Raw genomic sequence first — 17,008 nt, 5'->3', positions numbered from 1 at the left:
AGGAATACAAATCTAGAGTCTCTTGATTAATAATTCCATGGTTTGTGAGTAGATGGTACTCTGGCCTCTGTTCAGACACTTGGTAAAGCACACCTGTGACTCAGTCTTTGGATGCAATTCCATGTTGCCATCTGGCATCACAGCGTTGTTGTCTGTTGCAGCATATGAGGTGGAGATCCTCGGCAGTACAAAGAAGAATGTCTTTGATTACTATGAGGCCAAAATCCACAAGATCCTTAAAGCATGTAAGTATCAAAAGTATCAAAATGTTTTACTCCTTTCATTCACCTGTAGAAAAACTAGATTGACTAAATGTTAGCCAGCATGAGCCATGCAGACGCCTTCTTCTGCCATGGAAAATTTGGGTCAGGTATATTTCTACAGTAGGCTTTCAAGAAGTCTTATTTACTGCAAGGCTTGTTTGGTGCAGCTGCCTCACTGAGCAGTTAAGCTCTGGGTAGTTTTTTTGGTTCACATTGTGCAGTCCCAGAGCACACGAGCTTCAAACATTTCAGATAAAAATAAACCAGAAGACACATTCCAGACTCATTGAGTCCATGGTTACACACTGGAGCTAGTCTTAAGATAAACCCCTCCAAACACATGCATAGTGGGGGTATTATGTCTTCTGCATCAACTATTTTATTTTCTTTTATAGACTGTTGACAGATCCTTAATTTTTCTTGAGCGGACATAGCCACTGACCTCTCTTCTGATACTAAATGAAGATTTGAAGTACTAATTACTCAACTAATTATTGAGCAATTGCAGCCCTTGTGGAACAGGCTAAGAGTTGTCCACAGTGACTTGCCTGAGGTCAATAAAGACAGGAAAACTTCTGGAACTTCAATTTAATAACTGTGCTAAAGAAATAGAAAGGCTTCTTTGTTGTTAGGTGCAGTGTAAAGGTTTGCACAGCTCTCAATGTCCTTTTGCAAGCCTGCCATCCCAGCTGCCCCCATGTGAACTTAATCAGCAGCACCAGAGAGCACTGATACTCTTCAGAGTCATTTCTGGGGAAGCTGTCAGGTGACACACCAGATTTCAGCTGCTGGGGTATCCTGTGGTCACCAGTTTTGAGTTTGGCAGCCAGAGATTGCCTTTAAAAAGGAGCTTCAAAGGTTTTGAAATCTTCCCTCTCTGGAACAGAATTAACTCACTCCAGTATTTGCCCAGGGGCCTGGCAATGTCACACAGTACTTTCTGGCACACAACTTGTGATCTGTGCCCAATGTTCAGTAAAAATAAGGTCCATGCTTCGTGATTCCAGAGAGAGCATCTGACATACCCAGGGCTTTCCTTATGGAGGGAAATGACTGTAGGAGATTATGGTATCCCAATGGAAAGTTTTATTAATCTCTTGAGAATGCCTATAGGATTTAAAGGCTTTAGGGCTCTGGGTTCAAATGCATTTGTACTCACAACTTGCAGGAAAGCAGTTGAAAGATTTTTGGGTTTTGGTAGCTGAGAGAAATATCCTTTGAATGTGAAGTTGAAGGGAAAGGATGTCTTCTATTCCCACATACTTGATAATTCTTTTTGGTTTGTGCTGATAATTCTTTTTTCCTGTGCTTCTGAGCATCAGGAAGCTTTCAGCAGATTTGGGAAAGGCTGGCAGGAGGCACAAACTTATATGAGGATGAAGAAAAAGCTAGGTGTTGCACCCAAATCAGCCTGTGACTGAGCTAGTGTTATCTCTTGTATTCTCTACAGCTCTTTTGAGTGAGGTTGGCCTCTGTTGCCATCACCAAGTTTAGATGAGAACTAGTGGGGTAAAATTCTCTGGACCCCGTCATTATTTCCTTAACAACCTTTGAAGTAAAGGGTTGGTTCAGAAGACAAGTGGAAACACTTATTTGTGTTTGGGAGTCAGCAAAAGAGAATATTGCAGGTGTGCTTCTCAGATTACTTTGGTTATTGACAGAATTAGTGTATATGTTTTGAATGGCTAATATTTGTGCCGTCCTATGAGCCCTCCAGGAGTCCTTTTTGGGAACAGTGTAGCCCATACAAAGTAGTAGAGACTCTTTCTTTTTCCTCTTCTTCCCCGCCCCCCTCCATCCCCTTTTTAAACATTATTTCCCATTACAGATTCTAAAACTCTAAGTAAATATTTACCTTAAATTCCACGTGGATGTTTTGAAACATAAAATTTCAACTTTTTTTAATTGGAGATTTAAAATTGGAAATTACATAATAACCACTCGAGGTAATGACTCAAATGCTTATGATCCCACTGTCTGAATTGTATTAGGCCATTTGTGAAGCATATGAACCGAGAAACACCTTGGCAATTTAAGCCAAATGAGGCATAACATCATCATTTTCTCAAGTAGTTCTGACCCATCTCTGCATTCCATGAACAAAATGAAAATTCAGGACATCATGTAGCATAGGAACAGCAAAAAGGTCTTGGGTTATATGAGAAAACCAACAGGACTTATATTCTCTATAAAAATGTAGATGTATAAGTAACATACATTAAACTGATGCAAGTTGTACCTAGGTGGTAGATAAGGTTCTTAAAGCTAGGTTTCACAGATCAGCAGCCTATACCAAATTCTCTGAAATCGAATTACTATTAGAATATTCTACTTTTAGGATTTTGATAACTAGTCTTTCCATACTTGTAATATATTACTCTGTACTAGAGCAGATGATGGACAAGGTTCTGTTAACCGATAAAGACTGTGGTGCAATTTATGTGTAATTTACAGTAACTTTCAAATTATCGTTAGAAAGAGAGTAAAAAATTAGAATATTGCTGTTATTTGCCATTTTTTTTTCAAATGGACTTTGAAAACTGTTGTTCTAGTTAAACAACATAGTGTCCTCATGACCTGAGACTGGTCAGATGAATGTATCTTTTCAGCTCTCATGTCATTGCAGTGTCTGAGCAGCCACCTGATCTGCCTTGGATGCTCACTTCTGTATTTGGCAGTGCAATTCTGAATTAATAAATTTCTGGGCCAGAATCCAGACCAGAGTCTTCTAAATTGCTTTAACACAGAAATCACCAGGAGATTGTCCTGTGTATCAAATTCAGAGGGAAGAGCATAAAGGCTGCATTAGCAAAGTTCTGGTCAGGTGTACTAAGGAGAGTGAGATTTTAATATTGTCTGCTGCATTGCTGAGCCTCAAAATGGTTGATTTTAGTTTGCTAGCTTTTAAGAGCACCCTGAACCTGAGCATTCTGAAATGGAAGACAGCATGTTCTATTTTCCTTGGCTTTTCCTTCAGTCTCTGAGACTGAAGTTAACTTCATAATGTCTGAAAGGTCCTAAGGTTTATAGAAAAACATCTCCTTCAATAATTACTGCAAACACCAAGACAACCAGCTAAGGCAAAGGTGGCTTACTTTCTATCAGGTCACACTAAGGGAAATGTATCCTACCATAGCAGGACCATTTATTCATTTGACTGTGGTGGTGTTTGCAGGGATCCCAGGATGAGGGAAGAGATGAGAATCTTGACTCCATGTTACAGAAGGCTTATTTATTATTTTATGAGATATATTATATTAAAAGAAAATTATATACTAAAACTATACTAAAAGAATAGAGAGAAAAGGATTTCATCAGAAGGCTAGCAAAGGAAAGGAATGGAATGATAAAATCTTGTGACTGCTCACAGCCTCGACACAGGTGGCTTTCATTGGTCATCAAGTAAAAACAATTTCACATGCTGGGTAAAAAATTCTCCAAATCACATTCCAAAGCAGCAAAACATGAAGAAGCTGAAGATTCCCAGCTTCTCAGAAGAAAAAGATCCTAACAAAAGGATTTTTCAGAAAATATGTCTGTGCCACCTGACAAGCCCAATTCCAAACTGGAATATCACCTTGGCTTAGCAGTGGAGCAAATGACCACAGGGGGTTGTGTCCTGTGGGCTACAGTTCTTCTCTCTGTTAGAAAAGTTCATGGGGTTTTCTGTTCTTGTCCCACAGCTGCAGATGAAAGCATCCAAGTGGGTGAGCACCGACAGTTCCTATCACGCTCCATGTGCCAGTTAAACATTGTCCCTGGCAAACGCTACCTCCTCATGGGCAGAGATGGGCAAACTGTGGATTGCAACAACAAGTAAGTGCAAAATGGTCCCTGGGCAGCAGCAGCTGCTATCCTGGACCATAAACCCAGAGGATACTCAGTTTATTAGAATACCTTCAGAAAGTAAAGGCAAAAAAAAAGCATCAAATTTCTCAGGGGACGATTCTGCTGGATTTACTAAAATGCAAAGTGTTCCACTCTATAGGCAAAAGCAGAGCTCTGCGGAAGAGCTGAGCCATCCAATTCTATTGGCTCACGGATCTGTGGTTCCCAGACCTCTCAGGATCAAATCTGGCCCTGGTTCCCCTGGGTTAAAAACTCACAGCTGGAAAAGGACAATGGTATAAGCTACCCAGTCCATCTGTTGCAGATGCCTTAAACAGCTCCTGTGTTTGCAGAAGAAATGTGTGGGACCATGACTAAGAGCAGTTCCCAAGGTTGCTGTTACACCATGCATGTGGGTAGAATATTCTTGTCATTTCTCACTGTCACGCTTTAATGAATAAAAGGGAGTCTATCTGAGTGGGAATTTCGTATGACATTATCAAATATTCAGGGAGGAAGACTTCATAAATGTTTCCTTTCCCTGCACAGAACTAGACAAAGGTAATGCCTCTGAAAGCTTTTAGGGAGGAGATCTCCATCAAGGTGTGAGCACCACTTCCTAAAAACCTTAAAAAGTTCCATTCCCATCTCTATATGATGCCAAAGTGAATGCCTAGGTCAGTGGCCTGCTTCAAAATAAGCCTGATGGATACTGGGGCATCCTTGCAGAGGTTTAACCTCCAACATCTTCTCCAGTTCAGGCATGAAACACTGGAAGTTACACAGCTTCTCATGGGTACACTGTTGGAACTAAACTTCCCTTCACTGTCCCACTGGTGTGCACTTGGACTTTTTGTGTCATTCTGGAAACTCTAAAAGAAACTCAGCCCAAGCTTACCTGATACACTCAAAACACAAGTACAGCCAAGTCTGTCCTAGCTTGGCACTGACACATCCCAGATTTTCATCGAAGCTCAGTTAACCTGCTGGTGAAGACAAGTTTCTTGGCTAGTATAACTAGCTTGATTTCAGAGATGCCTCTCTGGAGGGATGAGTAGATCAGGGATTACACTTTCCCATTGCTCCATGTCAGGAATAATGACTAACCTTCTTTACTTGTCCCATTTTCCCTCAGGATGCAATACTTACTTGATGCACAAGCCTGGGTGGAGAAAATCCCGGAGGGCAGCGAGTGCCGCAGCACTCTGCGCCGGCAGAGCTGTGCTCACCTGCAGGACTTCCTGAGCACCTCTGACAGCCTGTGCCATGTCTGAACAACGGCTCTGACCCCCACATCTCTCTGGGGCTGCAGCTCACCTTCTGCCAGAATTCTTCCTGCAAAGCCTGTGCATCCCAGTGGCACCTGTAACATGGCAGGGCTGCTTCCATTGCTGTTTCACTGACTGGGGTATGAAGCATCCTCTTATGGGTGTGTGCGTGGGTAATACAATAAAAATGCAGTTCCTCTACTAGTTACTGTGCTTATTGTCCCTGACAGTGGGGAAGAGAGAGCAGGAGTTGGTGTCTCCATGAGCTATTCTACAACAGTGCAATTTTCCTGCAGAGAGTCAAAAGAAAAACACATTGCGCATTGTCTGAATAATTACTGCAGTCCTGGGCAAAGAAAAAATATTTTTAAAAAGACAAAGACCTTTTTCATGGGTGAAAAAAAAAAAACCTGGGTCTTCATGGGCTTACCTGTGTTACACTGCTGCTGAAAGAGTAGAGATACCAACACTCATGCTTAACACAGCAGCTGGTTTCTGGCTGTAATTGAGTCCTGCTGACCCCATGGCTGGATTCCATACAATTCTGAAGCTAGAACTAGAAGTGGTACACTGCACCTGCCCTGTGCTGGAATCTTCCACAGGCAGTTTTCCACAGGCTGGTAGCTCACTGAGGGCACAGAATTGCTTTTAATTGCACTCGGTAGCCACATGTCTTTCAAGCTTTTATTTATCTTGAGTTTAACTCAAAACTGCTCTTTTTCTTGGGATAAGAAAAAGTCTGTGGAAAATGTTTTGGTAACACTAATAAGCAGATGACTTTCAAGCACAGTTTTTGCTTCTTTAGCTTGCCAGCAAAATGCCATTTGGCAGTCGTGTCTGAAGCAGAGAAGAACTGTGTAGGTCACCATCCTCAGATGCTCATACCACTATCTGTGCCAGCAGCTACTGAGAACAAATATTTGCCACCTGGACTGCTTGTGCTACACTGCAGTAAAAATAAGAAGGGCCTGTGTCAATGATATGATAATTAGTAGATTCATGCTGAGGTGATTAATTTGGAGTCAAATGATGCTACTGATAGAAAGGGCAACAGTGATGCTCATGTGGCCAAGACATTACACTGCAGCAGCACCTACCAAAACAGCTCCATCACCAGAAATTTCAGATTCACAGAAGACAGTTCATTGCCTTGTGCCTGAACTCAGAACTGAACAGCCATCTTTGAAGGCTGCAAACTCAAACTTAGCATCAGCTGGACCTGGATATCAGCAACATCTTCCTCTCAGATGCCAAGCATTGCATGGATGGAAGGCTCATTTCAGGAAAACATCTGGACTGCTTCATGGCATATGTAAAGGAAGATAAGAAACCTACTGAAGGTATAAGACAGGCACTTAAAATGACAGAGGACCTTGAGGTTTGCCCCAGCTTTCACATTTATGAAATGTGATTGTAATGCCTGGTCATACATTCTCTTTATTACACAGCTTATATAAATGTCAGTGATATGGCAAAATACAGCTGAGGTCAGTAAAGCAAGTACTAATTTCTATTAATATAAGATAAAGAATAGGTTGTTGCACTGACATACCCATTATCCAGTAATTCTGCCAATATTTATGAAAGAATACCTCTAAGGTTAAGCGCCAAATCCTTCCTTTCCACTCCACAAGGCTTGAGTTAAAACCAATGTCTGACCCTTCTGCTGTGTAGTGTATATCAACAGCTCAGAGGTTCTTGCCTGGCAAACAAATCACCAAATAATTGCAACACTCAAGACTCTGTAAACTGTGGTGAAAACATCTTTAAAATTTTATATCAGATCTAACATACATTTTACATATTTTCTTCCATTTTACTTGCAGATGAGTCTAGGCTGGAACTGCTTAGTGTCTGAACTTTGCAAATGCAGTCTCAATGTGGGAGCTGTGTGTGACTATTAAAGTTATTTTGGGGGCAGAGGTAATAAACATGATTCTACTTTAACTCTGCCAATTGGGTCCCCTTTGCTTCCTAGGAAAACCTTTAAATATCTTGGCCTAGGATTTAGCATAGAGCAATCTCTATCCCCCTGTACGTTTCTGCCCCAAACTCCCAAACATATTCATAGGGAGAGGGAAGACAATGGTGGAGTTATTCTGTGCTGCCACAGCTGTTAATGTTTGCAGGTAACGCAGGGGCAGAGCTGCTGGAGACTCAGACAGCACCATGGAGGCCCTCTGGAGAGCTTTGGAAGCATTCATTTCTCCTTCAGCTGCCACAACCTGCAAAGGAACAGAAATGGAAATGGCATGGAAACGCTGCCCATAGTGGTGAAAATCCAGCTTTACAATGAGGAGAAAACCAACTAGCTTGGATACCTGGAGCCATAGGACAAGAGGAAATGGCGTTAAGTTGCTAAGGGGAGGTTCTTATTGGATCTTAGGAAAAAAATTAGGTTGTCAAGCATTGGAAGAGGATGCCCAGGGAAGTGGTGGAGTCATTAACCTTGGTGGTTATTTAAAGGGTATGTAGATGTGGTGCTTAGGGACATAGTTTAGTGGTAGACTCAGCAATGCTGGGTTTAAGGATTGCATTTGGTGATCTGAGAGGTCTTGTCCATCCGAAATAATTCTGTGGTTCTCTGACAAGAAGATGAAAGCCTGGAGGTGGGTGTCACCTGTCATGGGTCTCACCTTAGCTTTTTTCTCTCGAGCAGCCTCTGCCTCAGCTGCCATTGCCCTCTGCATGGCCATGGGGATCCGGATGTCTTTGATCTCCACACGAGCCACTTTGACTCCCCACTGCTCCGTGGCACTGTCGAGGGTGGCCTTGGGGACAAACAACACGCCAGGAAGAGCACAGTGCTGGCAGAGGGAATGCCATGTGGTGTGCCCTGCTTGGACAGAAGGACGGGGCAAACCACACAGCAGAAAGAGGGATGCCCCAGGGGCACCAGCACCCAGCATGGTGTGTGCACAGTGGCTACAACAGCCTCAGGAAACACCTGCTGGTCAACACCAGTGTCTCCTGTGGGGCTTCTCTCCCACTGCTGTGGTGTGTTCTTAAGTTTGTTAGTTTGCTCCCCCCATTTTCTGTATTAAATGGTTTCTTCCTTTCCCAGGACCCTGTCAGTTAGGTTGCTATGGAAATGAAACTGCTCCTCCCCTGGTTTCTCTTATAAAGTGAAAGTGCCTCCTCCTTGGGCTCAGTCAATCACCCCTTTTCTCCTCCCAGGTTTTGAGAATTTTCTTTTCTCTGAGAGTTATAGTTGGCTGTAGCCCCGGAGCCCCTCCTATGATTTATAACAGTTGGTTACTTTAGTATATCAGTTATGTTTCGTACCTCCAAATATGTATTTCTATTGGATAGCCGGGTTTCCCTGCCTTCTTCCCCCCTTTTCCCTTAAAACCCTCTCCTGCCCCCTGTTCGGGGCCATTTGCTGGGTGTTTCCCCTCCTTGTTGGTTCTTCTGTAATAAACCGACAGTTTACCCCCAGCAAGTGGTCGCCTCCTAATTCGTCTCACACCGCGCTGCTCCGAGCTATCACCCAGCTCAGCCCGAGGCCAAGACGCCGAGGGGAGCTGCTTTCTGATGCGCAGGGGCCCTGGCCTTCGCCCCTCACCGGATAGCCGGATTCCAGGGCCGTGGTCGCCCCCGCGCATCCCACCTACTAAATTATGATACCCATCCTCTCCTTAGGTGGTGGGCAGTTACTGAACTTCTCCCTTTAACAAAGAAATACTACAGCAAGTTCCTTAAACAGCACAACACAGTAAAAGCACACTAAGGGTGAGACACAGGACAGCCCTGCAGCACTGGCAAACTCATCTGGGCTCTGGCTCCTGGGCACTCCTGCAATCCACACCACCACCATGGCTCTGTCTCTGCACAGCCACTCTCCTGGCTGCAGAGGGTACAGTCTCTCTTTGGTCTGACCATGCCTTGTCTCTGACTGAAATTAGAAATTGGGTATTGGATTTTTCCTCTGCTTTCTGCCTGGCTGCCAAATCAAAAAAGAAACCAGATGGCATTTAAAAGCATACAGCAACTCAATTTTGTACTCTCAGTTGTAATTACAGGAGATATAAGTCTTACCTCAATCAAGGGTCTGCTCAAGACAGAGCTTCCCCTGAGCAGGGGATCTCTTTCTCCATGTTTGCAGCTGCCCTGTGCAAGGCCTAAGCCAATTTTTTTAAATGGCTGGATAATTTCAGAATTTTAATTGCTTTTTGATAGAGATAATTCTGCTACAAGAGGCTGGGGAAATACCTTTAGAATAATTCTTTCTGACTCTAAGCAATGAAAAGTATAATTGAAAAAAATCATAAAGGGAGATTTTGTTATCCTTGTTGAAGAAAGAAAGAGAGATTATTTCTAATTTGCTACTCCCCAGAAGACACCTCCGTGCTTGTGAATTTTGAGTGCCAGATTTACCTGGATACTGTGTGCAATCTCCTCACGACTTGCCAGCAGCTGAGCCAAGCTCTGTGTACCCAGAACGTTTCTCAGGGCTGTCTGTGCCAGGAGCAAGGTGGCAGAGTGGACATCAGTGACATTGGCAACTGCACTGACAGCGCTGTGGATCCTGTAGTGCACCACCCCATCCACCTGGGCAGTAACAGCATCCCTCGTGAGAATCTGCATTGGAGAAATGCACACAGTCACAGAAAGATCCAACAACACATCCTTTCCCTAGGAAGGGAATTTTTTTTAACCCTTAGTGAGTAAAAGGCATTGATAGTTCAAATAAACTAAGAATTTCTCTTGATTTCTTTGTCATTCCCCCAAGAAATTACTTGAAGAGAGCTGTCCAGCATCAACAAAGTTTAAGCTGGGGGAAAATGCTTTACATACCTTCTAAAAACCTGCTTCAATTGTAAGTGAATCTCATAATTTGAATTAATTTCTTTTGCAACTATAAAAGATGGCTATCCTCTTCCTTTCTTTTAGAAAGGTCCATTAATGAGTTTATACATTTCATGCAGCTTGGGAGATTTGTGCTACTTCCCCTAAACAATGTATTTCTAAGAAATATCAACACACTAAAATAAAAAGTGCAAGAAATTGTGAGAAGAAACTGAAAGAAATATTTAACCATTCATAGAAGAGTTGTCACTTTTTGCCAGACAAGCTTCTTGTGGCTCAGAAGGCAGCTGGCCTCAGTGGAGAACTGATGATGGTCCACTAATACTTTCCCTCCTCAGCATCTTTTGCCTGCAAAGGGATGCTTCACAAAAACCCTGCCAAATGCTGCAGAAGCCTGGCCAAAAGCTGCTAAGCCTTATACATTACAAGTTCTGCAACCATCTTCTCTCCGGCCTCACATTTTGCAGGAGCCATTTTTCATTTCACATCACACGCCCCTGCACCCTGTACTCTAAGTAAAAGGCTCTTTCTGTTTACAAAAAGATAGTAGCCCAAAAAACGTCTCCTAGAGAACACAGTAGGAAATTCTCGGGGCCCAAGGAGTCTTGGGGCTGCCTCTTCTCCCTCTACTCTTTGTTTAAAGAAGGGGACAGAAGTGTCAACTCCATAAGCAGAAGAATGTTTCTGCCATGGGACTGAGGCCACACAGAACCAAAACTTGATCAGAACAGGATTGCTCAAAAACTCGTCCTTCAGAATAAATTTTTCAGTCAAAATTTGCCAACAAAATGCCAGAAGATATATTCTATTTGGATGTATCTTGCTTCCTCCATCCATTCCTGCTTGGACCTGAGTTTTGTGGAAGGTTGTCTGATAATTTCTGTTAATTTAATGGGATTTCTTACCCATGGTTAATTTGCCTCTCCAGACACATGTAGAAGCCTCTTTTGAATGGTGAGCTACATGGCAGATACAATTTTATTAGGACATTAATTTGCAACTGGGAATTTTGTAGCCCACTCCCGTCTTGTCATCCCTGTCTCACATTCACACTTGTAACTCCCTTCCCTTATTTTTGACATCACAGCTCTGAACACCATCTTGACCTGCAATGATACACCTGCAGATTTTCATTAGGAGAGTCACAGAATGGTTTGGGTTGGAAGGGATCCCAAAACTTCTCTCAGTTCCAACCCGCCTCCCATGGGCAGGGACACCTTTCCTAGACCAGGCTGTTCAGAGCCCCCTCCAACCTGGCCTTGAACACTTCCAGGGATGGCACACCCATAATTTCTTTGGGCAAGAAGTTGTGTTATGAGCAGCTTGAAATGCAGAAGATACAGCTGAAAAGCTAAGTTTCATATGGTAGCTAAATTCCATATGGTAGCTCAGTGTGGCAAAATTACAAAACATGCATTACTTTTATGTTATTATTACATGAATTTGCTGCATCTTTTGTTCCTGTCTTAGATGGCTGCTAGAGAAGTTACCTCTTGTGGAGGAATCTTGCAGGCAACAATCCTCAGATCAACCTTGGTAAATGTATCTGTACATGGAAGTACAAGGATCATTCCTGAAAAATAAAAATTATTAGATGAAACACCTCTGAAACTAAAGTCCAGATCCATGTATCCTAGAGATAAACAGATGGATTTGGAATAACACTTTGCCTTATCTCTGCAGCTGTTCTTTCTGCCTAAAAGACATGACAACAGTGATGTTTTGTATTTTCAAATAACAGAGGGAAGTGCAGATATCTGCAAATAATGTGAACTCATTAAAGCTTAATGACCTAGGACTCTTGTCTGGAAATGGGCACCTTGAAGCTCTTGTCTGAAGTCTACCATGAGACTTTTGGCAAAAATTCCTTCCATGCCTTTAATTTTCCCTTTTTAAATCACAAGCCATACATGGTTCATTATGTGTCCTCAGGAAAGACATCACGCAGGTTATTCCTGCACCACATGAAGAACATTGTCCCAAGAGGTGACAAATCCTGTGAAGGAGTCTCCATCTCCTTCACTGGAGAGGGAGACTGGACAAAACTTCCAATCCTCTCTTGTAACCTCAGCACCTTGCTTTGGCACCCAGAGCCACACAGGAGAGCCCTGTACAGGCCTAGCTGCTCTTTGGACCACATGACTACTATTAAAGAGGAAGGACAGTACCTGAAAAGGACTTCTTCCTGTTATTTCAACTACCATTGCCCAGAGGTGGTAACTGCACCAATGCAGACTCCTCATGCAGCTGGGTTTGGTTTGTGATTTGTAAGCTGGTCCTAGGGAACAGCCCTGGTGCAGCTGCTGCGTGTCCCTGTCCTGACACATTTACCATTTTCAGGGCAGAGGACAGCTAAGGAGCTGGCAGCAACAAGCTGTGCTGGAAGTGAGGTGCAGGGAAAGAGGCCACGGTCACCCAAAAAAGACCATGGCAGACATGAATACTGCATTTAAACCTCCCTGCAGTTCCCCTGACAGTGTGTGCAGCATGAACTCATCCTTCTGTTGCCCAAATTGCTCAGCAGCAAAGTCACACCTGGTATCAAGGTTCTCAAATTTCTGTGCTAGGACAGGAGGGGGGCTGTATCTCCTCTTGAGAAAAGTAAACAGTCTGCAAGTAAAGGAACTGCAGAGGGGACCTTCTCATTCCCCTCTATGCTATGAAGGATTTAATGGAACCTCTGCAATTCTCTATGAGGTCTGAGTGCATTGTAATAGCATAAACAAACCCAGAGGACTTTACCAGAGAAAAACTGCATGCACTCACCTGGTCCCTTTGCTTTCTTAGACAGGATGCGTCCCAGACGAAATACAACAGCACGCTCATATTCTCTGACAACCTAGGAAAATATTTTAAATTTAGAATTTTACAACTAATTCTATTTTCATTCCTTGGTCCTTTAATTTTTGGCACCCATATTAAATGTGAAGAAAGTACAAATGATATAGGAAGCAACAAAGCTGCAAATCACTTTCTTCATGTCTTCTACTTGACTCATGATTTGCTGGAAAAACTCAGCCCTTGCCCATTGAAACACGTTACAAAACAGATCACATATTAAAATATTAATAGTGATCTAAAAAGAACACCCCAGAGCTCTCTCAACATCAGCAGTACACTCAGGGAAGTTGTAGGCAAAGGGGCTCTGACTTCAGGTAATCTAAACCACTTCACTTAGTGCATCATGCCTACTGAAGGCCTGGTATCCAACAGATGTTTATCTGGGAGTTTAACTGATGATGAATGTTGAGACTGGAAGAAATTAAGTGAGGAAGTTGTGGCAACACAGAACATTTGTGGAAGAACCTGTGTGGATCTCATTTCCAGAGCACATCTTTGCTACAAACCCTTATGATTCCCAAAATGTGAGTGTGAGGTGCCTTGTCTAAACTAAATCAGTAAAAAAGTAACAGCAATGATAATAGAGCATTATTCATGTGCTTCAAATCCTGCTAGCTTACCTTGATACACACCCAGATGGAAATAGGAAAGGTAATAAGCACCAGAAGGAATGAAAGTGAAACCAGGATCCAGCCACAGACACCAATTCCTTCCTGCCTGTCAGCTGTAAAAAACATAAGGAAGAAGAGCAATGAATGCAAAATTTGAGAAGTCATCCCAGGGATGTACATCTAGCCCAGCTGCAATCATATGGGACCACAAAGTCCACAGAAACTCACTCCCTCTTCCTCTTTCCAAAGAAAGCCATGAAACACCTAACCAAACATTCAGCTTTATCGCCTCTCAGCGCAGAAAAATAAAAAAGACTCAGAAAATATATTTTTGCAACAGGAAAGTGAAATATATTACCAAAGCTGGGGGCTATAAAGAAGAAATAAATGAATGGGTGAAACCATGAGTATGAAACTGTTGGGTGGGGCAAAGGGTTTAGTTTGTATGAAACAGATAGCAAATAAATAAATGAGGGGAAGTCCTGCCTTCTTTACATGAACATTTTTAGGTATATTAATGGACCAGTACATCCACAGGACTGTTCAGCAGAACTTCAAAATTAGTGCTTGTCAAAATGCATGCCCATGCATTTTAAGCAGTTGTCTCAGTGCATTCAGCTCATCTCATTCCAAAATTTCATTCTAATGAAATAAAACAAATATAAAACAAATTTCATTATTTTAGTGCCCGAAGGGAAGGCAGTAGTAAAGTAAGTTATTTCAAAGGTGTAGGGCAGGACTGGAAATTTCTAATACCAAATAAAACTCACATGCAGACAGAAATGAGAAATAGGAAACAATTCAATTTATACTTTGTAAGAAAAAACCAGATTGTCAGGACCCTGAAACAGCAGGAGGCTCCCTGATCCATAAGGCAGGAGCTGGCAGAGCAGGACTGACAGGTTTGTCAGAACACTCCCAGCAACCCCGGGGCAGGAGGACACACAGCACAGCCCTCCTGAAGCCCCTGCCCCTCCTGGGTCCCTGTGCATGGCCGGGCTGTGCCTGCTGCTCTGGTGGCTGCACACCTGCATGGGACATGTGACATGTGACATCCCCCCTTGGCTGCTCTGGTGGCTGCACACCTGGGTGTGACATGGGACTTGTGACATGTGACATCCAGCCCCTGGCTGCTCCCAGCTTTGCCCATTCTGCTTGTGAGGCCCCCGATGCAGACTGAATTACTCACAAATGAACATATTTGCATTCAGAAGGGCCCTGGTTCAGGTGTCCCTGAGAGCTGGGCACAGAACTGGTGCATCAGGAGCCCAGCTTTCCTCCTCACCCTTCCCAAAAAACCAGCAATCTTAAATCCCTGGTTGTTTTATGAGGTATCATCAGGCACTTTGCAATCAGTGGCAAAATTGATTTGAGGAGCTTCCCTAATCAAATTACTGTGCAAACCTTAACGGCATGTGTATAAAACCAGGATTATTAGGATTTAGTGTGAATATCTTTAACCCTTTAACTGTTATCTGTTGTCCTCACATTACATTACACTAGTGGTGTAGGCTACAACAGGTACATAAAATACCAAAGACACCAGTCAGGTGTCTTTCAGTCAGTGGAAAGAGATCACAGAAAGTCACAGAATAGGCATCATTCATAATTCTTAATCTGAAATTGGAGCAAATTAATCATGAAGGGATTTTTGTTCAGCAGAACTAAGCTTTTTTACTCTCTCTTAATTTCACATAAATTACCAGCTTACAGAAAACATCTGAAGATATTTTTCTCCAGTAACAAATTTGATTATGAATAACCTCCTCAAAAGCAATTTTGGGTTGTAGCATCATCTACCATCATCCACATGAGCCCACTGTGAAGATGCCTGGTGAGAATGGCACAATCCACAGACAGGGGAATAGATGGGAAGAAATGCCAGCACTCAGCAGATTGATGCTCAAGCAGCTGAGAAGAGTTAGGGGTCAAGGTATCACTCCTAACCACCATGGGCAAAAAGCATGCATCCAAAACTTGACGAAGTACAATTGAATCCTTCTCCACAAGAACTGTCCTAGAGATCCTGATGTCAGCTAATAATGTAGGTTACAATCAGAAAAGGAGAACAGGAAAATATTTCATTCTTTGAATGAAACTCCTAGCTCCCCCCAAGCCACCATAGATCTCTGAATACCCCAAAGTTTCAAACCATTTAACCACACAACAAATTAAAGACTCTGGAAAAAAAACAGTAGTTAAGAATCAGTCACAATCCCATGTATCATTGACCTGGGTTTGCCATACCTGTATATGGATTATAATACTCATAACCACCAAAAAACCTCACTTGACTCTTTAGTCCAGAGCACATCAGGAGCTGCAATGCATCACAAAATGTGAGAGCTCATCACTCAGCAGTTGTGGAAAAACTCCAAGGTGATGGAATAAGATTCACTTTGTTTTATCTTAATGCACTCATTAGGGTACATCACAGACTTGGTAAACAAACTCATTATGTGGGTTTAACACTTGGAAAGCAAATTAAAACATCAGTATGGGCAAAAATCTCCCAGGCCTCCTACAGGAACAAAAAGATGGAGTAGATTCAGCCTCTTTAACCACCATGCTTTCTACTCTAACCTTTCTGCTTTCTCCTAAGGGCTGAAAAATTCTCCTGTCTTCCCTAACTAGATCCTATTTTCCTCTCTCCAGTCCATCCCTCCATACAGAAGTGTATCAATAGCTGAATCAGTCTTTCTCATGAATGGGGTCATGTTGGCAGAAAGTAAATGCTGATGCATCCTGGCAGGGCAGCATGAGGCAACTTGCTCTGTCACTAACAGCGGCACATTCTGAGTTTTCATCTACAGTCTATGTCAGAAATCTAGTGTAAAACAAATGTACTTTTTTTGTTTGGTTAGTTTTGTTCCTTTTTAATATTATTGAGAAAAAACCCACTCACACACAAAAACAAGGCTTACCAATTAGATGTTCTGTGTTCATTTTCTTGGGTCTCTCTGTCTGGGGATCCATCCCCTTAGAGGGAAGCTCTGACCCCCTCATAGATGAGACAGCAGCAAACCTTGAAACTGCAGGGCTTGTGCAAGATGCAGAAGAGAGAGGCAGGATGAGAGAAGGAGAAATCCCTTGCGTTGGAGTCTTCTGGGAGTTGGTTACCCTGGTGAAGAGAGGATGTTCCCAAACACCAAGTCTTGTGTCTCTGATGTAGCTGGATGTATTCTGTGGCTGTCCTCTGTCTGAGGTGCACTTGGCCCAGCTGGTCTTAGGCCCCACAAAACACAAGCTGGAAATAATTTCTGTGAATCCGTCACTAGAGATTGAAACACCCACAAAAAAGCCAGGAAGATGAAGTGAGTCCTGTGAGCAGCAGCTGAGGTACAGCCTTAAGAAAACGAGGCTCAGGGGAGATCTCAACCCCCTCTAC

The 17,008-nt window shown here is 42.9% G+C and overlaps 2 protein-coding genes across 6 annotated transcripts in view; one reads left to right on the top strand and one right to left on the bottom strand.

Annotated features, from left to right (window-relative positions):
* The window catches only part of LOC135449090 (complement C4-like), a 52,796-nt gene extending 47,233 nt beyond the window's left edge, over window positions 1–5,563 (top strand). For all 5 annotated transcript variants that reach the window (XM_064715602.1, XM_064715626.1, XM_064715618.1 and 2 more), the window contains 3 exons: window positions 162–245; window positions 3,947–4,079; window positions 5,227–5,563. In XM_064715602.1, the coding sequence (XP_064571672.1) occupies window positions 162–245; window positions 3,947–4,079; window positions 5,227–5,365 (356 nt within the window). In that variant the 3' untranslated portion in view covers window positions 5,366–5,563. The remainder of the gene's footprint in view (window positions 1–161; window positions 246–3,946; window positions 4,080–5,226) is intronic.
* A 1,541-nt stretch (window positions 5,564–7,104) lies between these two features.
* On the bottom strand, window positions 7,105–17,008 carry STOML3 (stomatin like 3). Its single transcript, XM_064715646.1, has 7 exons — window positions 16,545–17,008; window positions 13,630–13,733; window positions 12,935–13,007; window positions 11,659–11,741; window positions 9,737–9,940; window positions 7,996–8,130; window positions 7,105–7,584 (listed from the first exon to the last, which is right to left on the bottom strand). The coding sequence occupies exons 1-7, from the start codon at window positions 16,624–16,626 to the stop codon at window positions 7,384–7,386; spliced, it is 882 nt and encodes a 293-aa protein (XP_064571716.1). The 5' UTR covers window positions 16,627–17,008; the 3' UTR covers window positions 7,105–7,383.

Source organism: Zonotrichia leucophrys, chromosome 1, assembly GCF_028769735.1.
Source record: "Zonotrichia leucophrys gambelii isolate GWCS_2022_RI chromosome 1, RI_Zleu_2.0, whole genome shotgun sequence".
NCBI classification, from domain to species: Eukaryota; Metazoa; Chordata; class Aves; order Passeriformes; family Passerellidae; genus Zonotrichia; species Zonotrichia leucophrys.
Note: the sequence above shows the minus strand (reverse complement) of the source record. Positions and strands in the feature narration are given on the sequence as shown.